Source organism: Atractosteus spatula, chromosome 18, assembly GCF_055471065.1.
Source record: "Atractosteus spatula isolate fAtrSpa1 chromosome 18, fAtrSpa1.hap1, whole genome shotgun sequence".
Taxonomy (NCBI): Eukaryota; Metazoa; Chordata; class Actinopteri; order Semionotiformes; family Lepisosteidae; genus Atractosteus; species Atractosteus spatula.
In genome coordinates this window covers 14,390,367-14,418,242 of record NC_142723.1, presented here as the reverse complement: position 1 = coordinate 14,418,242, position 27,876 = coordinate 14,390,367, and the positions used below count along the sequence as shown (strand labels likewise).

General features: G+C 41.2%; 1 protein-coding gene across 1 annotated transcript in view; it reads right to left on the bottom strand.

Moving 5' to 3' along the window:
• Positions 1-27,876, bottom strand: part of mpripa (myosin phosphatase Rho interacting protein a) — a 167,242-nt gene that overhangs the window by 59,169 nt on the left and 80,197 nt on the right. Inside the window, exon 4 of the mRNA XM_088936349.1 lies at positions 12,498-12,649. Coding sequence (XP_088792475.1) covers positions 12,498-12,649 — 152 coding nt within the window. The remainder of the gene's footprint in view (positions 1-12,497; positions 12,650-27,876) is intronic.

Here is a 27,876-nt window from a genome sequence, read left to right as displayed (position 1 = left end):
TGAAGCATTTCCCACCAAACAACGCTGAATCATTATTGTGTACTTTGCTCTGATCCAGTTGTAAGAAAACATTTCCTCCTGAACTATAGATGCCAAAAAGCAAATTTTAAAAAGTAATTGAAATTGCCACTGGAGATTCGCAGCAAGAAAAACATATCAAACAGACTGTCTCTGTTCATTGTGATCTATTAATGTGTCTTTGCCACTCACCCAAATTAAAAATCCCAATGTACAGTAGAATCCTCACTTGCTCCTGCTGGCAAATACTGTAGCTCTTGCAAAGGCATATGCTGAGATCCCATATGGCACTGTGACACTCGGGCCCACTTTCCCCACTAATGATATTAGGTAAACCGCCATCAGGAATGACAGCATTCCCTTTTATAGACTGTCCACCCAGCTGGTGGTAAAGGGCGATTTCATTACAGTCTTACTGGATTAGCAGAAGGTCGCTTCTTGAGAATTACAGGATTACAACACATTGCAGAAGAAGCACCAGGCTGGGGTCTCAAGGTTTTGAGAGGTGATGGTGTAATGGCTACATTTTGAAAATTGAGAAATGTATTGTTTAGGTGTCAGAAAATTTGTAAAAAAGTGAATGGTGAAGGGCAAACTTGAAGACGTGAGGGAAAAGTCTGAGATTCAATGCGAGTCTTTCAGACTGATGATCATTTCAGTCAATTCCTTTATTCTTACAGGGACAGGGGATTCCCAGCGTTTGCTGCCCAGCTCTGTTGATCTCTCCTAAGCCTTATCTGCAAGCAGGGGGTCACGGTCCCATAGCAAAGCTACAATACGTTCCTTATCCAGGAGGACAGTGCTTTGTAAAAAAGCACAAAAAAAACCTTTGTAAAAAAAAAGCTCAATTCTGATTTATAACTTTTCAGTTCTGCAAAAAAAAAAGCAAAATGAAGTAAATGACAAGATAACGTTTTGGGTCAGGGAGAAAAAACACAAGTTGTGTAATTCTGCCAAGTCGCATGTTAACACAGAAAGCAAAGGAAACTTCTAGGAAAGTTAAAGATCTTAACTTAAGATTACTTCAGTTAAGATCTTTGCCAGTTTTTAACTGAGCGGTCCACATATCTCATTGGGAAGCTAAAGCTCAGGTGCTGAGTAAAAAAATATTTTCTAACCTGGGTTAGCACCCCCAAGTGCTCTAGAACAAATGCGTGCATGCCTATACAGTTGCCAAAAGCAGAATTTTGTGGTTAGAACAAGATCTCCTACAGAGTAGATACAATATAAATAAAAAAAACATTTAATTCAACGTTTCCTCAGAAATATAACAATATATAAATAAACAATATCATCACTTTAAATTATTGTGCTTTTAAGCAAGAGTTAATACTGGAGTTTCACACTGAAGATGACAGGGTCTTCTGATTTGCTTAATTGAATTAAGCCAGTTAATTTAACTAGTTATTCATTTTACTGAACCAATTTCAAAAGACTTACAAAACTTGATGATGAACACTGCCAAAGCCATTGACTTTGAACAGTTAACGTGAATTCAGTATGCAATATCATACTTTCTCTAACTTGTTCATCAATGAACTGTTCCTTTTGTTTTCAATGAATAACCTGACACGGCTGCTTGTGATTTCTTCTACTCTTGTTTACAGCCTAATGAGAAGAGTTTTTCCATTCACTGCATGTACAATAAAAACTTGACCCGAAAGAACAGTTTTGGAAGAACTAATATGTGTGAGTGATGTTATGACAGGGCCAATATAAACAAGAATACTGTTCAAGCCACAGTATGAATGAACTACCTGAATGGGCATCTATCAATAGCCATTTCATTGACACATATTATCCTCCTGGCAGCCCTTCCAAATAACACATCCTTCAGCTAGGTGTCTGGAACATACAATTGCACTGTACAGTATTTGACACAGCTGAAAACAACTCAAAAGAGGCACGTTTCTTCTTATGGTGCTCACTGGTTAATGGTTTTTGTTACCAGATAACTGAAGCTGTATATAAGATGTTTTACAAAATTCTAAAGGGTAAAAAATCCAACTATTCCTACCGGACAAGAGTTTTACTATTGTTTTTTAAAAAAGCCAATGGAATTCACTGCATTTTAAGCAGAACTGCTGTCACGGTGCACATGAAAAGAATGAAAAAAAAAATTGATTACATGTGAGCTTTTTGCACCTGGACTAAATCAAAACTTCAACCTACCTTCTAACAAATTTCTAGCCCAGTCGTCGATGAAATCCAGAGTCCAGCAAACAAGAGAGTACAAGTGAAGGGTAAATCCAAGTTTTGATTTCATAAAGACTTCATATTTGTTGAAGACAGTTTAAGCACAATTAGACCAGCCTTAACCTAAGAGGATTAAGATGACAAGCCGTTACCAGAAACGTTTCGATCGGTCTTATGAAATAAGCATGGGAGAACGAACATTCACCTTCGACGGAGGCTGAAGTGAATAATGGCAGATGGAAGGTAAATCATTAATGCTTCTGGAAGTGAGCAGAAATTGTCAGTGTGATAAAAAAAGCGAGGAAAGGAAAGATCTCTACTTAATTTCGTAGAAACTATGACATGAATTGAATCCCAAATTCAAGGAGAATTCATTACAAGAGATATTCAGGATTTATTTCTAAGCTATTCAGCTTCTTAGCAATTAAGAAATTCTGTCCATTTTCTTAAACCATTACTAACCATGCTCTGATGAAACTTTCAGCTCTGGTCAATATTTTCAGTTTTTTTCCCCCCCCAATACCTTATTGTTATGTCCTGCCTAAAATGCTTCAGTTATCGTAAAAGGAATAAATAATTAATCGATCCTTGATGAATGGTCTTAAGATGTATCTTTTAATAAGGTGCAGTAATTATCAGGTATTCAGGGAGTTATTTAACTGAGAGTGACCTTGATCAATGCCGGGTTCACTGCTATGAGACCCTGGCCTGTTGAGCAACGAAGTTCAGCAATTCCATTAATTTGTGTCGAAACAATACTAAGAGAAACGAGGAAAACAAACAAAAAAAAAAAAAGGTCCAGTTAAATGGAGACTTCCCTGTTTTTCCCTGTCAGGAAAATCACCTGGGTAAAATTAGAAAACAGCGTCTCTGTGACACTGCCGGCCACAATAACAACCAGATTTCAAAATAAAACTCCTGTGTGATTTATAATGACTGTGGTCTGTTTAGTCACAGCCTGCTGCGAAATTCCACACCGGCACTTTTCAGAAATTACTGCTCACATCCGAAGGCTTTGTCATACAACTTAGTTTTAACAATTCGCTTTCCACTCCAGTAAATGTGTTTAGAACAATGACTCCATTTGCCTTCAGGTGTAGTTGGGCACATCACCTCATGTTTACAGGGAGAGCGCTTGGAAGAGGACATGATGATAGAATAAAGGGATATCAGGTTTCAATATCAGACAGGACCCTGCAGTTCTTTGGATCCTGTCCACGCTCTGGGGATGAGTTTTCAGAAACCACTATGGACATCACCTGCACACGCTAGGCTCATCACATTAGCTGTGATGACGGGAAGGGCTGAGGCAGACATTCGCTTTTCATTGACAAACCCAACCAGAGAGCACCCACCAAAATACGCACCACCAGGGTTTTACACTTTTATTGGTCAAAATGGCACCGTAGTTCAGAAGAGGGATGAGCCGCCAAGGAAGGAACCCACTGTGGTAGAGGCAACATCTGGGTTCAGTCTCAGAGCGCAAGACAGCAAATGACCTGGGGCTTTGAGGAAGCATGTTCCAACATCCATTAGAGGGAAAGATCTGCTGATGTTATAAATGTGTTATAAATGTTACATGTTGTTATGTGTTATACTGGACATGTGCAATAGAAAGACGTGCAATGTTTTTCTCATTTTTTTGTAATAGTACAATGTGCAATGTTTTTTCTTCTCTTCACTTTTTTTTTGCATTCTATTTTAATGTACAGGAGCGCTGGGTGTCCATAAAAACATGTCCCTCAGGGGACAATAAAAATCTTATCTAATGGCTGCCAGTGAGGTTAGAAAGCTGCATGGAGCTTCTTTTACTTTCTATTTTAAAAAAGCACACAGTCTAAAAGTTCTTTCCTTCTCTTTAGTGCTGTACAACATGCTAGCATTTAATTAATGCTCAACTTTATTGTGGTTTTATTGTTTTATGCTACTGTCATCTGTACCCTGTGCATCTTGACCGGATGCAATAAGTCAAATTGTAAATGTTAATGGTGAATTGCAATTAATACTCAGAATTTGGATATGACAGTTTCTTGTACTGGATTTGGCAGACGCAAGCCTTAATTCATCACTTCGAAACTGTGACAGAGCATCTATACGCCTGTTTCGGGTGCACAGCAAAAACATTTCTTCTGTTCTGGCGCAACTGCTCCTAGATTGGGCCACTGAAATCTCATTTTCTATCTTGCAAAATTCAGATGACAAAGAAGTCCAACTACATGACCACGGCTAAGGTGTGTTAACAGCTATTGAGGGGAACTGCTTTCCTAGGAGGCAAAAGAAAGGTTCAGATCAATTTATTTCACTTCTACAGGTTGATTTTTAAAAAAGATTTAATATACTTCTGGGCACACGTTTCCCCTTAAACTCAATAGCTGGAAGTGTACAATATTTCCAATAATCATCAACAGCTACTTTAAAACAATTCATCCCAGATGTCGAGAGCCAGCAGCTGGGTGTGTGTGCAGTAAGTCAGCATGTGCTTGAAATATTGGCACTGCAGTCGTGCCGATGGGTCCTTGCACTCAATCTGAGCTTGGCAGGCCCTCAATTTAGGTAGGAGCTGCCAAAGCACACGGCTCTTTTCAAAGTACCTCTTTTTTTATTTCTGCTGTGGCAGAGGGATTAAAAAGAAACTACTGTCTCATTCCGGGCCTCATACTAAACAACTGTTTGGCTGGCAACAGGCCTAGAGGCTGGGACTATATGAGCTGCAGTAGGAAAGAAGATTTGAAAAGGAGACAGTTCAAAGAGCAGAGCTTTATTGAGTTTGCTCATAAAGCCAGTCTTTCTTTTGTCTTCTATGACAAACCGTTTTTCTCCCCAAAAAAAACAGAGAGAGCAAGGATAGATGTTTCTTGAGGTTGTTTTCATAAGAACACCACAACAAACTACACAGGATGTCAAAGACATGTAAGGAGAAAAGTGTGGTTATGAAGTAGAGCTTCAGTATAGATGTGCTCTCTTCCAGCCCTGTGTAAAGGGAGACAACACCAGCAAAGATACTGGAACTTCAAAGATATTGGAAACTCTACCAAAACAGAAATGTGATCCTTAAGTTCTGAAAACACTCAGGATAACGGACTTCTTGGACAATGTTAACTGAAGGGTGCAAGCTTCATTTTTATTATTCTGAATAATACAGTAGCCTTTTCTGGCAGGAAAAGAGTTAGAGGTCTCACAACCCCCCCACCCTGCAAGCCAAACTAGAAGTCTGATATCTGCCAAGCAATGAGGTCCTTCATCAGGGTAAGATGATGGATCTTTTACTGCAGAATGAGGATTTCAAAAGTGCTGGCTCAGAGTGTGCAAACTCCTTCTCTTATCCTCAGCCACAGTGGCCTCAAACTGTGCTTAATTGAGATTGATCCTGAAAAAACAGCCCTCTGGAGAATTAACCACCGACAGCAGCTGTGAGCAGCAGTAAGAAATACATTCTGTACCCCTGTCAGCAGAAGCTTTTGTGGAGGGATGCCTGTTGCCTTTCTGAAGAATGATGTAACAGAATATCCCCGAGTGATTCACAGGCTGTGACTGCTCTACCTGTGTATATGTGGGTCAGGGTGCCTGACAGACAAAATTACACAGGTGGGTATGCTGAGCTGTGCAATGTGTAGGAGGTCTGGAAACCCGCAAACATCTGTTAGCCCTCACTGGGACTCAGTAGCTGAGCACTAGCAAAGTGAAAAATCGGACAATGAGGCAACCTTCTCCAAAAGTGCTTTTAAAAAAGCCAGGAAAGGCCAGGAAATTCTCATGTCTGTTAATCCGTATACGGCAACAAATCAAAATACAGGTGAAAGAACAGAACAGTGGCAATACATCATAAGTACAAATCGCTGCAGAAAGCCCCAGGTACAGTATGTATTGTACAGTACACCACATACAAACACAGAAGGCAGCAGCCTGCCTTGAACACTGGAGAGGAATCCTGTACAGAGGGAGAGCGAGCAGTGAAATATTACCAGACGAGCAATGCAATGTAATGATTGGGACAACAGAAAGCCAAAAATCAACATTTGTGTAAAATGTACAAGGGACAATATATATATATATAACCTAAAGAGAGAATTATTTCATACAAAGAATTATAAAAGATCATATTATAAAGTATGCAATTTCCCCACCCACAACCATTAGCACTAGCAATGTACCGTACTTTCTCTAGTTTGAAATGCTGCACATCAGTACAAACACAACAAACAGCAATCATAGAAGTGCTTTAACTCACAGTCTCCTTCAAAATGGGTGTAGTCTGCAGCTCAGAACTCTATTAGATATAATAAATCCATCTTTTACATCCACAGAGATATGAAAGGAAACCTGACTTAATAAATGCAAAGGGAAAAGCTTGTCCACTGTATTGCTTGGGCACGTGGAGAGCACGTCAGCTAAGACTGAGGATTTCTAAGAGGAGGATACACCAATGGCCAAACTGCTGCCAGGAAAAGGGATGAGTTTTATGTGGTGAGCGCTGCCAGCATGTAAAGCTAATCTTATCACACAAGTTGGAACCGAGACTGCAATTACATTAACTGAACTCATCCCCTTTACTTAAATACTCGCTTGTACTGTGCCAGGGTGTCTCAAAAGCACACTCAGCTGACGCAGTATCCCTCAAGGAGGGAAGCACCTTCAAAAAGTCTCCACCTACACTGTACAGAACCCCTTTTCCAAGGAGTGAAAATTAAACAGATATTCACAATCCTGGAGACTGTGTCTTGGGTAGAATCCCATTTCCAGGGAAACTGAAGGCAAATGTGTTACCTTTAGATAAAGAGAGTCTCAGAGCAATCTAAGACAATCTTCACCTGTAAGTGCTGATAACACAGGTGTTGCACAGGGCTTTAAAATGAAGGCCACAGTCTTCCTCGTCAGACCACATCGCCAGTATCGCTCTAGGAGCAGCAGAGGAAAGGTCCCCACAATGTCGTGCAACTTTCATGTGGCGCATATACACGCCATGTTACTCTAGGACTGATGAAATACAGCCACAGGCCATAAATACAAGCCCTACATGGGTTTAGTGATAGTTGTGCTTTAAAAAAACAGGTAAAAACATAAGGGTGTGTGAGTAAGAGTTTAAAATGCTAAAAGATACCACTTTTTGAATACTGTGAATTTTGGTAGGTTCCTTTATCTTTGCAACCGCAACTTAACTTACAGGCAGTGGGGCGTGAACTGTACTGTACATGAACAACTGCCCTGATTCTGATTTCCATCTTATCTCAAAGACAGATCACACAAAAGATATGCACCCTTTGCTTGCTTAAAAGCAGTAGCCAGCTCTTTTCAGACCACAAACCACTGGGATCCTCAGGCTTGCTCATAATGGAAATGGTTTTTGTGCTGCAGACAAACTGCCGGGCTGACACACCAGGGGCACATACTGGAATTGAACTGGAGCTCAGACAATTGTGTGACCGGCTGCACACCGTAGTGGAGTTAGCAAACGTCTCCCGTGTCCTAGCCCTTCAACAGCATGAGCATGACTCATGCCCTCATCACCAGCCCAGCTGCTCTTTGCGCGTGATAATGTTTTTCCCCTGTTAACTAGCAAAATGGACAGGCTGACAAGAGGAGGTTTTTGGAAATGATCCACACCAATTTACCTGCACTTACTTGCCCTCCTGCAGGCTAACAATTCCCATGCATCTAGTGATCTGAACTTTGTCTTAAACGCAGCCATAGCCATTGTCAAGGCTTAAACATAGCCTTGAAAAAAATTAATGCAATCAGAAGATTAATAGAGCATTGAAGCTGTTACTGTATGCTGCTGAAGCCAATCAATTTTCTGTCACCCACTTCGAGGAGTGGGATTGACTAATTTTCTAATTCATTTGAGAACACCTAAATAACAAATCAATCACACAGATTGCTTTATACAGTGCCAGTGAGAAATGAAGAGCACTCTGTGTGTACATCACCAATCAACCAGTGGGTGTCAGGCTTGTACAGACGGCCACTGCTAACTTCTAGAATAGCACCTACTGTGTAAACAGCACGTGATACACAGAATAACCGGTGTTTACTTGCAGCTCCTTAAGTACAAAAAGCAATTGCATAAGATTTTGGAATCCTCGATTGTATGGCTTGGAAAACAAACTGAAATTAGGATGAGTAAATTTCAGCTCAGTGCACTGCTTCATCAGCCTTTCCAGGCACACAGCTGGACGCAGTATGGCAAAGTCATTATCTAGGACATACAGGTAATAATCTTCTCTGACAAATTTCACAAGGTGCTTTGCAGGATCATATACAGTGTCAGTTCAAGACCAATTTAAAGTATATTTTCCAGAATGTTTTTTTTATGATGCAGGTAGAGATCGGTGGCTTCACCCATATAATTTCTGCGCAACAACTTACTCACCGATGACCTTTATACAAAGACATGCGTATACGATTTGTACAAGAAGGAGTCTTTGTCATGTGCTGAACTAACAGCACACTAAATGCAGATTAAAAACAACAAGTAATAATGCTCACCAATGCACTTGGATAAAAAAGATCTTTGCATTTTTAGACCAAAAATGCATCACTGTACAGTATATTCTGAAACAAGCTACACAGCTATGGTGTCGAAGCTTATATCCCGATTTCTTTCTGGATGAGATCCTTGGATCAGTTAGCTACCAACTGAGCCAGATTGGCCTCCTCTAGAGGTTTTGAAACCTCCCTTATATTCTAGAGTCCAGGGTTGCGGTCTTGGAGAAAAAATACTAATGCATTTGTGTGTGTTCCTTCAACAAATCCAAAAACAAGAACCCCGCTGGACAGCACAGATCTGCACTTTTCTCAGGAGTTTTCATGACTTTCAAGTGTGAGCTGCGACAGCTCTGCATCATTTATGTCAAGCAAAATATTTAAAAAAAATCTGAGGAAGCCAGAGACGACATGGCATAAAAGAGTAGTCTGTGTCGAGTTCCAAAAGGATTATGGGACACAAGATGGGATGGAAGCCTGCATTATGGAATGTCATCAACTCTAACCACATAAAGCATAAACAGCACATATATTTCTATTGTTCACGCATATGCAACAGCTAAGGGCACTGCTCACATGTCTGTGGGTTCCAGTCAGAGAAGAGCTCAGTGGTTCATTTGTGAAGAAATGTAGAAAATGCAGATGGAGACAGAGAAATTTTGGTTACATGGGTGCACGCACAAGAGTGAAAGTATCTGATACACAGGCATCTGGAAGCTGATATCAAGTCTTTATGCTGAAGAGTGACTTGGCCTTGGGCAGCCATCTCCTGAGAAGCACTCTAATTTGATGAAAGCCAAAGGGAAACCCACTGATTATCCTGCCTCCTGAAGGAAGTTTTAATTGAAAGGCTGTGTCATTAGATCAGGGTGGCAGATGGGGAGAAAAAAAAAAAGAATCAAAACTTTCAAGAGCTCTCGTAAAAATACAGTGGGTAACACAGTCTGTGGCCTTTCTGCAGCAAAAAGATATGCAATAATGCTGCTCCTTGCCTCCAGCCTACTGAGAAACAGATGTGCTCAGGCACCACACGGCTGTTGACTTCATAACCAAACTGGGGCAGCGTGGACCGTAGAGGTCTCTACTATAGAAAGCCAGGAGGTGTCTCACAGCAGCACAAATATTCCAGAACAAGTGGACATGAGGGAAATTTCCAATCTATTTCTGTAGCACAAACATTGTTGTGCGGGTGACACAATAGTCAGTGGTCAGCACCGCTGCCTCACAGAGCTGGGGCCCTGGATTTCATTTCGGACCTGGGGTCCTCTCCCCATGGATTCTGCATGTGCTCCATGGGTTCACCGGCGTTTCCTCTGGATGCGCTGGTTTTCTTCCCCACAGTCCAAAGACATGCTGCTAGGTTTCTGGAAAAACTGGTATAAGTGCGTGTGCGTTTGTGTCTGGGTGTGCCCTATGATGGACTAGCGTCCCATCCAGGGTGTGTCCTACCTTGCGACCGTTGCTTGCTGGGATAGCTCTCCCATGACCATAAACTGAATGAAGCGGTTCGAAAATGGATGGATGGAAACATGTTGCAGTTCAGGAGCTTTAGAAAACTGTGTACAAGATATATTCTGACGTGTTTTGGAATGTTCTACTCTGACAAGCCTAAAAGAACTGATCCTTTCTGGTCCAGAGCAGAGGAGACCCCGAGGGGAAAGCACTTAAGGCATTCAAGAACAGTGTCAACCCGTTGGACCACAAGGGATTCTGGGTGTCTGTAACAAGCTGCTCAGCTATGCAGTTGGTGCCGATACCCCTGGTTCTTTCAAGAAATGGGAGGAAAAGGCCATCAGATTACCTCCTAGCAACCAAAACAAGTTAGATAGGACAAATGGTTCTCTAGTAACCACAATATTTCCTTGAGTAAGACGTATTCCAGCAGGCACTACAAGCCATGACCAAATTCATCACACTGCTGCCCTCCCATAATTCATCATGCTATTTAAATCTGAAAGACTAATATGACAGGAAAAAAAGCTTCCACGAATTAAGGGTAACTTATTTAATACCAAAATTCTTTACACTCGTACTGTGAAACCACATGATATTTAATTTTACACTGCAACCACAAAATATCACAATATTGTGAAACACACTGTTCTGAAACAGAATGTCCTGCCATCCCAGTGGAATGTTTTAGGAAAGCATCGAAAGATTGGCCCAAGTAAAACTGAAGAGGAGTTATTGGTCTTCAAAATTACAAACAGATTCTTGAAGGCAGCAACAATGAATCTTTCCAAACCTTTCTCAATGCAACTCCAAAGAACCAGTCTAATGACCGAGAGAGCACAGGCTTCTTGTTGAAGAACAGTAGCTGGTACAGGGTGGCTATATACAGTACTGTATTGTAGGATTTCTTAGTGCTAGAGAGCTTACGAAGATGTTTTCAGGGACCATGACAGTTTGTGGTCTCAGGATGCAATTTAGAGAACCTGTGAAGTCTATGAGCAGACTGGTGCTTCCTGAAGAACACAAAGGTAATGGTTTGTATTGAGCAATAGCAAAAATACACTTTGACACTGAATTGAAAAAAAAAAGTATATTTTTCTGGAAAACTGTAAATACAGTACACCTTTTAACAAGGAGCGTGCAGCTGAACAGGTGAGAGGGTTAAGAGAATTCTCAGCACCCAGTACACTGACAGCATGCCTGATTTGAGATCTCATATGAGATAACATATCTTCTCAAATTTGCATTAGGTGCATTATTATTGAGCTCATAGCTGCTTGGTAAAAGAATACGCCCTGACCACAGGTGTGGTGAACACCTAAGAGCAAAGTTAGTCAAGAAGGGTTGCAGAATGTATGCAGAATACTGGATGATGTACTGTACTTTAAATTAGACTGGAGGTATGCAGGGTAATATATATGTCCAACTGAGTAGGCACTAATGAAACACATATACAGTACCTATGTACAATACACATGTGTATACAAGAGCTAACTGGGACTTTCTTCCCTTAGTTTTTTACATTTTTGGTGCACACCGTATAGGTACAGAGATTCTGTAATCCCTTGAGAGGAAACTTTGTAACAGGAAGAAGTATCTGGGTCATGTGCTATATGTCTATTGTCTGGCAGCTGTGCATCGGATTTTCATTTTTTCAGCACACGGATTCACAGCTCTGCTGATTCCACCCATATTATACTGCATAAGTACAACACAAAGTGCATGCATTTCCTAAAGCTATAAAGCAGGAAAAAGGAAATGGGGACAAGAAATGTGAGATTCGAATTCCTCATCTGTACACAAGTCCAGGTTTGTACTTTGTCAGAAATTCGCTATATAGAAGCAAAGTGGTTAACAATGCCAAGATCAAAACCTACCAGAAACAACTTTCTCCTCATCTACATCTTCTCTTCTGACAGCACGTCCAGGGTCAAAGAGCTTATGTTACATCATATAAATATCATAGATATGGGTAAGGTGTGTCTAAATATATACAGAAGAATTGTTAAAAACAACTGATTCAACAAGTGAAGTCTTGGAAAAGGCCATGGGGTAGATAGCTCCACACCCTCATCTTGATTCACAAACACTGGTTTTCAGAACTTTCGTTATGGTGAAATACAGTATAAATTTTCATACCCATTATTTTGCAATTACAAAGAGATGTTTGCGACCACCAAGGTGCTTATTTCACTGCCAGATGGAAGACTCCATCCTCATAGTGTGAACACCAAAACAGACTCCCTCAGCACAGGTCTTCAGTGAGTCTGCATTCAGAAAACTTTGTCACCTTTCACTTATCTTGTTTATTTATCATATTAACTATTGCGTGATCGGACAGGATTTCTTACCCGTTTATGATCTCTTTGTTTTCTGCGCGGATGAAATGCTCCTTGTCAGGTGTCAGGATGCACAGGGAGTTCTTCTGGCCTGTCCTGGCCTCTCCATCAATCACATCCGAGCACTGGTTCATGTTGATGGTGCCCTGAGGCAATGTACTGGGCTGTAGGCAGGGAGAGGACAGAAAAGAAACCCCTTAGTTTTCTTTTATACTGAATACACTCTATGACAAGGGTTGTTTTGCAGGGTGGATACGTTGGAAGGACTAGCATTTGAGTGCACTGGTGCTACAACTTTGCTTAAATCATCCTTACTGCAAGGGATCAATTCTTTTTTTTGTCTATGAAGTTGGCTAGTGTTAAATTGAAACAAATTCCCTATAAATGTTTTGTGCACAGCTTTATTATTTTTTTTTTGTCAGATAACAGTTTCTCCTGACCCTAATTAAACAGACATTTTAAATCACCAGCTTAGCGATGCCACTTGTCTTCTGTAAAACTGCCATTCAGTCTGTGACTGTGTCATTATCTGGGACAGACAGACCATTTTTTACAAAGTTACTTTCTTTGGCATGAATTTATTGCAAAGCATTAGTCGCCAAGGTGTGCAATTTTGGAAAAAGCAAGTGACGACTGCAATACCTTTTGTGTTTAACCCACACATTTTAAGCCAGTTAGAATTCCAACTTCCAGAACTAACTAGGAGGATACCAAATTGAGGCTGACAGTCACAGACACAGCTCATTTACTCCAATGCTTTATCTCAGAAAAGATAAGTGTTGCCTTGGCTCTAGACAAACAATAACTCTTCAACGCCTTCGCTGAAGTTCACTGTCACCCTCAGGCAAGTCCAAGTGGCAGACTGCCACACTAGCATGGCTCTCTCCTGTAAAAGGGCGTGCCCCCTCCCACAAAACAACCCTTTTACTATCTACAAATAAACATGGCATTGTTGCTTTATGAAGTATCACTTGGCACAGCAAACCCTCTTTCTCATCCCATAACACACGGCAGAAATGTTTATACATACTTCACTGACATACAGGGAGTAAATGCAGCAAATGTTCGAAGAGGAGGGAGTGATGATGGGTACTTTTGCAAAAAAAACAGCTTTGCTTTATACACAGATCACATTTTCCTCCAACTTGGAAAGTGACTACACAGCCAAGAGAACACTGTACTTAGGAAAAAAGTTCTTTACTTCTCTGGATGGAAGGCACAATGCATTTCTTCCAAATTTCACTACAAAAGCTGCTGTAACAAACAGAACCATGGATCATTCTTAGTTCTCATACAAAACCTATGATGACCTTACGGGTGCTTACTTTAACTATTCTCACTGTGTTGTTTTTTTTCAGCATTCCAGTTCATTGACCTATTGATTAAAAAGCTCTTGAATGCAAATTGGATTTTTTTTCTCTAAAACTCTTCGTCATTGGGCAGGCAGGACAGTGGCTACACTTAATACCTCTGCTAATACAAAAGTAGATTGCAAAGACAAGTGCAAATTGACTCAGGAACTGAAACTAGCAAACAAAAATGTTTTGAACTAAGGCTGATTTTATTTGCTATTCTTTCTTCAGGCACCCTGTCTGATATGGATATCTAGATGCAGATTATTTTTTATTCTGTCTTTCCTGGGAATCTATGAGCAGCCAGCGTGCCTGCAGTTCACTTTCTTTGGTATACAGTGTTCCGAACGAATTCTGTTCTACAGTATTAAACACCAAACTAACAGGATAGAGTGCTGGAAACAAACTTGTGTATGATAATCAATACTAGTGACTCCAACCCAACAGCCTTGAACATAATGTTTTGAGTTGCTACAGTGCGATAATGTGATTAGGCATCTAGCACGTAATTAACACTGGTTTTTGGATGTCTTTTTTTCCCATTTGTCCCATCAAGAGTAGAACCTTCAGCCTCCTAAGACGTGGTCTGGCAACAGAGTATAGCCTTCTAATACTGAATTGTTATGTACCTCAAGGAGAAAACAGCTGATTTTCAAACATGTGGTAATTCTGTAGACCACATACTGATTCCAGTTCGAGACAAGGTGATCTGTAGCCAAGATAAAAGCCAAGTGCTCGCAGCAGAGCTTTTATTCGGTCAGATACTGTGTGAGGTTCTGTTGCATTAGGAGGTTGACTGTTTTACTCTCACCCCTCCCTTGCTACTGCCAGCAGAGATAAAGATCCATCTGTTTCTCCTATACAGACTTGTGTCTGCTTCCTCTCTTCCATGTGCTTGGAGCCGAACATTGCAAGGTCAAATGTCTGACCTACAGTGTAGAGCGCAGTGACCTACTTCTCGTCACAGCTGTGGGGTATGCAGGCATCTGTTCTATCTCTTCAACCAGGTGTGTGACCCGACTGTACACTGCACACCCAGGGCACAGACACGGCGCAAAACAGTCTGCTCCTTCTGCACATTGCATGAGCTAACCCCACTAACAACCCTGGACACAGAATCTTTACTGCATGCTTTAAGTCATGCAGAAACACGCTGGGGAACAGACCAGGGCACTTTCTGCAAACTAGACAGCGCTTCTCTAATTCTTCTCAATCGGGGAAAAGAAAATGGAAAAAAAAGCTCTTTACAGACTCATTGCACAATAGTTTTTAAACCCATCAAACGTAATGCTGCTGTTCTTAGATATTAATACACTTACATTGAAAATAGGCAGTTATTAGACTTCACTGTGGGAGGTACAGTATAACAATGGACTCTGGTTCACTTTGTGTATTTATATAGCTACTAACAATTATTTGTAGGCTGTGCGTTATTAAATTTTTGCACAATAGCTCCCAGGTCAAATGTGAACAGAAGAGGTAATGGCAGCATTTCACTCAGTAAACCTTACCTAAATTCTGAAACACACCCTTGTGTCACAGACAAGTGACAATTGGCACTTTACACTGCTTTATCGACCTTTATTCACCTTTCAGGACTTCAAAACTTCTCTGACGCATCATCTGATAAACACACAACCCACTTACTATCAGTAAAATATTTTCCTGAGGTAGTAACTGCTCTGCATTCTGCCACAGTTCTGGGAGCAATTATCATGTACAACCTTACGAAAGCCAATTTTTCTCGATATACAAATGTAACATTTCATGCATGCTCTCAGGAGAAGCCGTCCTGAACTTCAACTGGTGAGATGCGCCATCACTGCCATTCCTGTTGTGGTTTCATGGATCTCTGTTATATACATTCTGTCAATAGGGCACTAAGGAAAGGAAAACCAACAACAGGTTTACAGTCGAAATTGCTACAGGCACATCAACTGTACACCTGTACAGAATCATATACTGTAGCTCTATATAGAAAAAAAAAAAAGATATACAGAATCAGACCTTAATCTAACCCTCCACTGCTGTACCAATGTACAGTAGTACAAACACCTATACTCTACGGTTCAGACAGCAGAAACACCCAAACCGGCCTCATTGTGCCTCAGCACACAATGCAGTCGACTAATCTGCACTCATCCGATTTAAACCAGGGGCTTATGAGAGGCCGCCGCAGTGAACTCGCTGTTAGGTCACAAACATGTCTACTTCAGGATTGACAATGTTATTTTCAATGTTGCAGTGTAATAAAAGGGGAGTTTTGTACAGTACAACTTTACTTCACTGCTGCAAAACTGCAGACAGTCTTTGGCAAACAAGGGTTTGCATTTCTGCAAACCTGTGTAATGCTGTAGTGAACTTTTCAAACCACAAACTCTTTGTAGATCCAGCATATTTTTCAACATTCCAGATTAGAAACTAGCTACATTACACTAGATTTTGGCAGAAACTCACACCTGCGCTCGGTGCCAAAACATTTTATGTAAGAGATAAAAGTTGTACTGTACTAACAAAACAATTCCACTAAATGAAACACAATGACGTCTCAGACTAGGTTTAGCCATGAAATAGACAAAGAAGCTGAAGGTTTTCATCTAAATTTGAATTGTTAAACAGAGAAATGGGCACCAAAACTTCCCATCAAATATACACTGTGATAAAGGATTGCATGTGTTACTTTTAGTTTTACTTCCCAAAGGAATCCTATGACTACTTCATAATGTAGTCATTATTATATGACTATATGCACACCTGAAGAAGGCTCCACAGCCGAAACGTTGCGTTTCTTTTCTTCTCTTTTCAGCAGGGAATAAACCTGTACTTGTTCCTTTGCAGCCTACACTTGCTGATGCAGCCCCCTGCTTGAACTACATCATTATCATATGACTATTTTATTATATGTCACATGGGCAGCATGGTGGGGTGGGGGTTAGCATCACTGGCTTGCAATGCTGGGACCCTGGGTTCTTCTCCTGGGGAGCTATGTGCTTGGAGCTTGTATGTCCTCCATGGGTTTGCAACCCTGTAGTCGATAAAGCAGTGAGAAAATGAATAAACTGACAGATCAGGCAGCCTTGGTGCAGCTCAGGGCTACAGAAGACAGTTGATCACGTCACTGCAAACAAGACAGCCATCAGACACCAATCTGCCACCTAGCCTTCTGAGACACTGGGAAGACCCACAGTAACAGCTGGCTGTCATTTGATAGTACTCCAGCTCAGAGACGTTTTGGACAAAATGACCTACTTCGCAGTCACAGAGGCTGAGACGACTGCTAACAAACTGTGCTTAAAGCGCAAGAAATTTCACCCTTGGTGGCGACTCAAAATTGCTTTCAGACCGGGTCCTCACAGCTCTGAAAACCCACAGACAGTTAAATGAGAGGGCGCACGCCACCGCAGAGCGTCACGAGGGAGGGCCAGTGCCAGTCATGGGAGCAAAAGAATCACGAAAAGGCTAAAGCAGCAGAAAATGAAAAGACGCCGGGCCGATGACGTCGATCTTTACCGGCACCATAAAAAGGAAGGCGTGCGTTCGTAACAAATGACCAAATCACAGTGTTTCGTATTCCTTGGATGCGGTTGAGCTGGAGCTGCGCTCATGCCTTCTACAAATCCTTTGATGAAAGGATTCCGATCCCGAAACCCCCCACTGATCGCAGGCTATCAAGGACAACTTAGCAATTTGGTGCAGCAGCTCATTATTACATTCATACTTAAGATGGTTTATTAACACGGAGCACATGTGAATGCCGAGCCATTTTCCCCCTCTGCAGTGGAAAAACCTAGAGCCGAAGCTTTATTACAAACCAAATGTTTTTTTTTTTAAACTGAGTTATACTGGGCGTGTTGCTGGAGGCTGGAGTTTTTTTTGTTGTGTTTGGAAACACATGTTTTAGTGAAAAGATTGGCGATACACGTTTCTCGACCCAGGCCTGGTATTTGGCTGCGCACGCTAACAGACGCTGCTGACTGCTGTGACTTGTGCTTGTGTTTAAATGTCCTCCCGATGGCAGTGCGTCAGCTTTTCCTGAAAATCCGGCCTTTTACCGAGTCTCCATACTGACAGCATCCGGGCTGCACTTGACAGAGAGCGCCACATGTCACTTGCAGCAGTCACAGGTGCCTCAGCTAAGGCCATCTGTGCCAACCCTTCTAAGGAGTAACTGGAACTGAATCTACAGTAAGTTAATTCAATCATGGGACGCATGTTGTCTGTGACTGCTCCAACTTCAACTGTCCGTGATCTGAACCTCATTCAAATTACATTCTCCTTGGATGCTCTCCTTTTCATCTTACGCGATGCAGTCACTGTTAGTCACGGCACTAATAAATACAATCTGAATTTATTTACTCCTAGACTCAAATAACTATGTCATTTTTAGCGACTGTCTCCCCCTGCTTTCAACCGTAACACAAACCCTGGGAACAGTCTTTCTGTCTTTTTTCAAAGAAATAAATGTGGGTGTGCAGGATGTCATCTTTGTCTCAGCAGGAGACCGAGCGGCTGGGAACGGTCATGCATTTCTGGCCTGAATCTTCGTCCGTGAGAGAGCTGCTTATGGAAAACAACGTGATCAGAGCAAATGATTCCCAAACCGCGGCTGACAGTTCACTTCGGCCACTCAAGACATTGGCCTTTCCAATTTTCTCAAATGTCAGAGGTACAGCGGGGACATGATTTACAAGGCCCTGCCAATATGGAAATGTAAGTGAAATGTGGGGTGTTATTTCAGTAGATCTAGTCCTCTAGTGCGATGCGATCACAATCCTGTTTCATATTAGCAAGACAAGGAATGTTGTTTCTTTAGCCAAAGAAGAACTGCTAAGCCACCGTCTCTGTTGTTATGCCTTCTCTAAATGTGTTACACATTTGCTGTGCTTACACCAAGATACTTAAAACAAATCTAGACATGAATTATTGGAGGCAAATGTGCACCTTATGATTATGCACAAGAGCTGTTCGACTAGAAGCCACAAATCTCTGAGGATCCCTACATACAATGCTGAATCTAAACGAAGCAAAGTTCTTTTATTTCTGGGCTGTCCAAACAAACCTCAATGATTCAGGCCCTCAAACCTGACTGGATGTCGGTGAAAAGTTGCTACAAAAAGAGCTGCATGAATCTAACTTTCCCAGCAAAGCAGGTGCTCTAACTTCTGCAGTGTGACAGAAGAAAAGTCTTCATATCTCGAGTGGTACGGGGGATCTCTTGTGTTCACCTTCATTCCGATAAATGGGAAACAAAATCTTTTATTCCATGACTGAAAATGGTTCCTCTTGCGCTGTAATGTTGCCCATCTACTTCAATGAGTCTGTGGGGTTTTATTCCCCCGTCTGAACTGACAACTGTCGGAGGGGGGTTCTTAATTCAGCCTGTGAATGTGGGCTCGTCTCCTGTGCTCTCAATGCAGTGCGAGCTCCAGGTTCTGTCTTCACTCATCAGCACGACGGGCCTGAAACCACCAGCTCCTGCATCCCTCTGTGAACAGCCATCAATCAGTGCTGAGCAGTAACACAGCCTGGGGTCCACAGAGACCTTCCAGGTCCCCAGGGACTGGCCACACAGCAGCAGTGCGCACAGTCTGGAGATTTAAACCTGGCTGAAATACAGTCCCACCGTAATTACACTGTCACAGGCAGACGGGGGAAATATGGTTGACGCTGGGGGCAGGCTTTGCTAGTCAAAGCTAATTTTCCAGCCCCCCAAACCCCTGTGCTTGGCAAGATTGAGATCTCGTATTGGAACCATGGCTAAAAATGTTAGATCCCTGTCTTATCAACTTATCAAGAGTGTCTTTGACATAGAGATGATACGTTTCCCCACACAGCGTGGAGGTTTACCAGAGAGGTCACAAACATAGCCATGGGAAATGCACCGTGCAAGACCTGACACAGACACTCAGGCAGGAGGCAGACATTTAATTCACATGTGCACAAGCATGGTGGGGAGACTCATCATGTTTGGGGGTGCTCATTTAATTGCCCCAGGCTCTTGAGGTTTACAGTGGACATATGATTTACACTGAATAATCTAAATACTATCAGCACTCTTTTTAGTTTAACTTAAAATGTTAAACTATTTTTCAGAGACTAGCTTCTGTTGCATCAATGTGAAAAGGGGATCTTCTTAGAAATGTTCCTGATATTATTCTCACAGGTGAGGGCCAACAGTTCAACCTCAGTTCATAACCACTTCCCCTTGCTGGTCGACTGAACCTTTGAATTTATCATTTGTAATCCACCATTATCAGGCAGAAGCTGTAACATCTTACTGAATCTCACTTTAATTCCTTTGAGAGACACGATAATATCTTCTGTGCCTGTTTTAGCACCATAGCTGGAATAGTCATTCTAAAGTACAAGCACTCCGTTTATTCCAAATTCTGGAAAGAAGGACTCATGGATGGTGGATTTAGCATGGGGAGTTGTAGGAAGTCCTTTATTTTTTCTTTACGAAATCCCTCACTTAACACGATACAAAAAAAATCAGGTTACCAATAAGGTGTATTCCAGAGAGGCACACCCCAGCGTAGGCTAAGTTCTATGGTCTATATGTCACGGGTTCAAGCCTGGGTCATGTCACTACGCCCTAGGACTGCCGAGTCTGGGGTAGGATTAGTCTACTGGGGCTCTTAGCTCTCAGCGACTCCTGTAGCCTCCTGAGTACTTGCAGGCTAGCAGTGCTGTCGGCGAGTCCGTTTCCACCTTCTCATTCTCCTCCCTTGTAAGGGTGCAGGGTTGGTGAGGGATAAACGCTCATTTGGCAGTTCCTAATGAGGGCACTTTGACAAAAAAGTAATTGGTGATTCTGAATTCAAGAAAAGAAGTTTGAAGAGAAAAAAACCAAAGAGAAAGACGAGAGCTTAGGAAGTATAAATAGCAGTAAGGGGGGGGGGGGGGACTTCCTCCGGCCTAAATCAAAACAAGGTCCTGTAACCGGGACAAAGAAAAGGGGGCAATTGAGCAGCTGCAAAAGGCAACAGGAGAGAGGTTAAATTTGTCAAGTGGAGCAGGGGGCTGTGGCCGGGGCCAGAGGCAGGCCTCCGTGGAGAAAGAAGTCTGCACGGGACTCTGCTAACACGTGTTGACAGCGGACCCAAACCTGTCAGCTCCGATTCCTGCCTGGCTGACTGAAACATGGAGAAAAATAAAGCTTTTCCTTAAAAAAAAAAGCCCCCTCCCACCACCACCATCCACCCCCTTCCCCTCCCGGCCTAGAGCACACAATGAGGCCTTTGTCGGCCACCAGCATCAACACAATGTGGAGTGGTCACCCGATCATGAGCAGAAGAAAAAAAAGACCACAAACCTGCACTGAACTGCATCAGCAATGACAAACTAGACAACAGAGACACAAATACAAGTGCCTCTGCGCAACTGAAGCCCACAGGTTAAACATGTAGAGCACAGATGCTGATGAAACCGAGCTTCAGATGCACAAACAGGATTAGTGCAAAGCTACTAAAATACGAGATTATGTCAACTTTTGGTTGTCCATGCTACGTCGTATCACAGCATATAGCATAATTAAGAATTTTTATTTTTATGTTTTGCTCCAGAGACAAACATCAGGTCACAAGGAACATACATTTTTGTGCATTTCCAGCCAGAGATACTGAATTTCACCTGATTAATGAATGAGAAAGGAAAAGGGTGAGACCCAACTTTGTACTGGAGCAAAATGCTGCAAAAGTCATCCTACCAGGAGTTTTCATGGGCTCTGGGACGACATAAGAGTTTTTTTTTTAGATATTTCTCAGTATGTCAACAAAGAGTCGAATACTGTACAGAAATCCAAATAAATCCAAATAGAAGATAACACAGTCTGCATATCAATATCACTGTTTAAAAATGTGTTTATTCAATGCATGTAACTTAAGGAATTGACTTCTTGCTATATTGATTCTCCTGACAGGACTGTTTCACTTCTCCGTAGAGAAGGTTATCTCAGTGACTCAAGTGAACTGAAACATCCCACTCTCCGACAGAATTCACTGAAGACAGCAAATATTAGAACTGTCTTCTGTACCTGTCTACAGCTGCTGTTCTACTAACCCTGGGCTAGTTTTCAGACCACTCTCGGCTTGTGAATATCAATTAGGGAAAATAAACATCATAAGCCACCAGCACTGTGGGCAGCTCCAGACTTCTTCTAATGGCATCTTGAGAACAGATTAACTTTTGGCAGGTCTAGTATATTTTCTAGTTGGACATACACCAACCTTTCTCTTTGTCTAAAGGCTGCAGACCCACTTCCACCTATGAAACTGGAAACTGAATTAACTCAAGAGACTTTGAATAGAAACGGGCTAGAAATTTGGCAGCTAGTTCTCAGCTCAAAATAAACTGTTTAGCGTATTATATTTGGGAAGCCAGGAACCAATCAATAACACAAAAAAAAAGACACATGTGAGTTGTGATCGTGCACTCTATTTGATGAAATTAAGAGCCTTCTTAAAACTATGACCTTGCAAAGAAAAAATTTCAAGTGCACTTTTGAAAGTGCAGGGAGGTCAATTTAAAGGCTTTCAACATTAAAAAGTTTTTTTTTTTAATCTAAATTTTAGTTTGTCCCAACTTGTTTATAGTTTCATATCTGAGTATACTCAAAGTGAAATCTCATTTTAAAAACCATAAACAAAAACAGAGAAAATGTAATGGTAGATTAAGGTCGATAATGTGAAATTACAGTTATAACATTAGAGGTCTGTTTGGGGAAAGTGATTCATAATGTAAAACCAGAAGGAACACTACTTGTTCTGTAAAAAAAGAAGTAACACCTATTTCAGAAGTGCTGGTATTTACACACACTGACAGTAACAGATGGCTTTTTAAAAACTGCAAACCACTGTACCAAAGAATTCAGCGTAGCAGAATGCTAAAGACAAGGTTTGTTTCAGTGCTACAAAATAGCTCTTTCGGTGTTTACTTCATTTATAAAAAGGCTAATTGTATTTAAAATGTGTTTAAGTGATACTGAGAGTTCGATAAAGATAGAAATTCAGACAACCCTTTCTAGATTATAACACACAGAAAACACTAACAAGATCACATATCCAAATAAAAGGCTAGTACCACAACAAATCAGCCCTAAAGGACTGGTATCACCTTGTAACAGATGGAAAACATTAGAAAAAGGGATAGGCAAGGAGCAAACACAGATACAAGCTTTCTGGAATCATTTCATCTCCTTTTTCAGCAAATCAAGGCTAACTGGGGATACAAATTAGGGACAGAGCAGTGGCTCTGTGGCTAAGGATCTGCACCTGTGGCTGGAAGGTTGCCAGTTCAAATCCCGTGGCCGGCAGAGGAATCCTTCTCCTGAGCAAGGCCCTTAACCCCAGCTGCTCCAGGGGCGCTGTACAATGGCTACCCTTGTGCTCTGATCCCAAGCTTCTCTCCCTGTCTGTGTGTCTCGTGGAGAGCAAGGTGGGGTATGCAAAAAGACAAATTCCTAATGCAAGAAATTGTATAGGGCTAATAAAGTGATCTTATCTTAAATTGTCCTGTAACAGCTCTCTTGGAATTAATCATTTGCCACATTTTGATAAAAAAACATTGTCTGGATATTTTGGGACAGCCTATTTCAAAGGCAGTTAGAAGGGATTAAAATCACAGCTGTGTGAAATGATTGTTAGAATATTTGTGATTGGAACTAAGGGGATCAATACTTAGCGAAGCTGAGGCACGGCCGTAAAATTGTGAATGCGGCAATCACCATTCAGATGAACGAAAGGAGAGAAAACCGATCCGACCAGACAGGAAGAAATTCTTCAAATACTGAGAAGGTTTCCGGTTTGTTGACCTAAACCAACCTCTAGACTATTTAATAAAATGTAGAATTTATTAAGATTGCATGAGAACAACAACAATGTGCCAACTAAGAACAGATCAAATCAATGCATGTACTACCCAGTAAAGAAATTCTTAACCTCCTTGTAAACCCAATCCAAGCCATTGAATAATCGTTACGTGTAGCGTGAATGGAGATCCAGCTGTTCCATTCCAAGGTGAACTGCTGCTGTCAGTGTTGATCAAATCCAGAGTTCATTGAGCAACACAGCTAAGGTTCTATGGGACATATTCCAAACAATTCAGTCTGATACTGTATGTTTTACTCCAGTCAGCTGCCAATGATGAGCAGTAGAAGACATGACTTCTGCTCAACCATTTCCACCAGATTTTGATGGGGGGGGGGGGTGCAGCTCCACTCAGACTCTGGAAGTACCAGGCCTGACTGCCAAATGTAGATGGAGGCTACCATCAAACCACTAACATGCAAAAAAAAAAAAGACAGGAGGCCTTTCACACCAACTGCTGCAAATCCAGCCGCTTTCTGAAACACTCAATTCGTCAGGATTGAATTGAGCAACAAGGGTGGTGAGATCTGAGGGAGCTTTGTGCCGACACAGAAACAGTATGTTTCTATGGATACTAAAGATGACTTCACATTAAAAGCACAGCAAAATATTAATGGTGAGACTGAGTGTCAGGGCACTTGTGCAATCACTGTAACTGAAAGAAAAGAATAATTGTTCCAGAGCCAGCAAAAAAAAAAAAAAGGAGTTGCTCTTAACTTGTGACATTCCTAAAACACTCACCTTCCTGTGGTATTCCTATGCTAATACACTCAGTGCTATTTCAGCTATGTGTAAATATTGAATTTTTTATGGTTTGGAAATGAAGGAAATCTGCACCTTGATCTAACTTAAATGGAATGATCAACTGACTTGCCCTTTGCGATAAAAATGCAATTATAGTAGATTAGTTCATTTTCCAGGCTTTTTTATTGGATTACCATTAAGACCATTGTTATAAAAGTTCAGGTCATTAAGTAATTGATACTGTTGCGACATTACATTCCTAGTGTTACTATACATACTGTATAGCAAGGCTGTTCATATACACTTAGAGACAAAAGAGAAAAGTTTTTTTTTTTAAATGGAAGTTTATAACAGTTAGGGGGTTATTAACCTGGTAGGTTATGGCCAGCTATTTGTTATAGTAAACCTGGTGGGTGGGGGGGAAGTCAACCTCTTTCAGTATATCTACTTTAATTTTAAGACTTTATGTTCTTCCAAGGGCATGAGAATCCCACTAACAAAGTTAAGCTTTCCAAGCTGTTTAGATTGCGCTTTGAGCAAAGGCTGTTTCTCACCAACAAGCCAGCAAACCAGATCCAAAGCACAGCTGGAGGATATGACATTCCCTTCATCAAACCCTTGACGATTTCTTTCCATTATGTCACAAAAGCAAGTTCAAAGCACCCGCTTCAGTACTCTCTGCTGTGGCAGAAATCAGTGAATGTCCTCCTCCTGATTATATGACATCTTATATATAACCTGCATACTGCACCTTGATTAGATGCATCTCTGCTTGGAATGAGCATGTTCTTCCATGTGTTTGACTGTGAAATATGATTGGGGCCAATCTACACTACATAGACCACAGAAATCCCACCTTAATCGGTTACAACATTGTTGCCTGTCTGCCAAGTGCAAAAGATACCCATGCAACTAAACACTTATTTGGATAAGACTGTGGTTTATAAAGATAAGTCATCAGTATCTGTGGTATCTGTAAAGACAAGCAACTGTCACTGGTTGTGTTGCATGGAGCCCATTCAAGAACAAATCTTGTTTGATGACATCACCAGCATACTAGGTATCCGCTGGGTACCATCTGCAGGTGTTCTGAACCACAAAATGGGATTTACTCAACATCACACAGACAATTCAAAACACGTAAACTCACCGTTACTTCAACAAGTGCTGTAAAATGGAGCAAAACGATACAGTCCAAAACCTGAGTGCACAGCTGGGATCCTTAACATGATCTCTTATTCATTTAAAACACTCTTTTATAGACAAACGTCTCTGTGGTTAAAAAAATACACATTTCAGACGTCTTTTATGAATCACAATTGCCTTTTTAAGACTCAAGTGGTTACCACCAAAATGTGATCATATACTCCTGTGTTGTCCTGTTAACCCCTTAATGAATAGAGTCTGTTGCATCAGAAACTGACTAACATAGTAAAAGGGCTACTTTAACTATAGCTAACTACTGTAGAGTTCAATGATAAATGACTCCACCTTTCTATAATATATTTTGCACTTAATATGTGAATAACCAATACTTCCAAAACCCATGCATGTCCAAACAATGACATAGCTGGGGGGGGGGGGGGAAGATGAGGAAGGTTGTCTCTTTAAAACCAAACCCTGCATTCGCATTCCCAAGAAAATACAATCACAGAGAACCATAATCTTGCACCCCATCATTTCAAATGAGTCATGTTGTTTTCAAAATCAGCCAGAAATATTTGACAGAATTAATACCCACCTCCTCTGCAGTTTCCAGAGACTGGAGTTGACACATACAGTATCTACTTGCATTCCATGTCAAGCAGGCAGTTTCAGGTAATGAAGGAGGGGTTGGTCCCCTCATTTGCTCTTAGTCTAAGTGCAGTAAATCCAGTCTGAATAGTGACAAAACTAGGGCCTAGATGTGCTTGTTCTCAGTGGGACAAGCCTGGACTGTCTGCCTAAAGCATAAAACGAAACAGCCAGTAATGCAATACAAGAAATGTAACAGCCTTTGTCACAGCCAATATTACAGAATATTAATGGGTTGAAATCTAGGTTTAAGGCACAATGTCTTAAAATGTCAGTTTCCACCAGACACATGGCCAATACACAACTGAGGATGATGTAATTAAGGGAGTACCACAGGGATCGCTATTAGGATCAATGCTTTTTATTTTTTGTAAACTATATCATGTTCACAGATGATGGCACAACAGAAGAACCGGCAAAAGTAGTACAAACGCCAAAAGACATTTTAAAAGATTTTGAGTTCAAGACTGTGTAAGCGTCTGGATGTTGACTTTTAATACAGACAAGCACAGAGATGTACATTGTGTTCATTTTTGGTCATCACGTTACAAACATGTTATTGCTGCACTGTAAGAGTACAGTGGCAGGATAAATTCCTGAGTTCACAGGAAAGACCTGCTCTCACCGGCTAACCGGTAATTCCAATGTAAGTGTAGATATGGCAATAAACTACTCTACTCTCTAGCCTTCAATGGAGAGCAGTACCCAGAATCAAGAGTTCCAGATATTTCAAGGCACTGAAAAAGTCATCCCAGTGGACTTCTTCAGAATCAAGACAAACACACACCAGGGGGACAAACGGAATCTAGGGAGGAGTTGGGAGCTGCAGTTCTCGTGGATGAAGTGAGTCCCTTCCTTTGTGTAAAGCGCCGAGAGATGAAAACCACTAAACAAACACAATTAATATTACTGAGTACATGAAGTTAGCACACTAAGACCATTAGCTGAGAGTTTCTGCATGCATTAGCAAGTCCCTTATGGGTTGATAGTACTACTGTTGGCCAATGTGTCACAAGGCTTGTATAAATATTTCCTGAGACCAATAAGGGCCTATTTTTATGTTTATTGAAAATCCATGAACAAATGGGTGGTTTATGCAGGTTTAAATATTTACTACTGTAGGAGGCTACTGTAGGTGCAATAATAGCGACAAAACTTGCTGTGCATTCAGTGTCTTAACTGTGAGTCAGCAAAGGATTCCAGTGTGTCAGTTGCTGACATATTTGTATAATTAGAAGACAACTCGTATTATTATAAGAACTGCTTTGGCATTTCTCCTCAGGATAACCTGAAACCTGAATGAGGTTTCCTGTTGCTTGAAATGCCATCTGCATGTTGTTTCACAAAATACCAACATAAACTGGTCACCTTGGCCATTTTAGGGATGAAGATACTAAATTATGTGCTTCACTTGTACCGGAGCTGCTGTCTGTATTAGTTCATAACAAATAAAAATGACAAAAGTAAGGCCTGTATTACCTGTGAAACAGAGTAACCTGATGGGTTTTGCCATTACCAAAATGATTCTGTCAAATTACCAATAGAGGACTTTCAATTTCCCCGTATTAAAATAAAAAAAATTGTATAAAAGTAAAAGGCCTTGTTCAAAAGCGAAAAGGGGAGACGGAGTCTGAC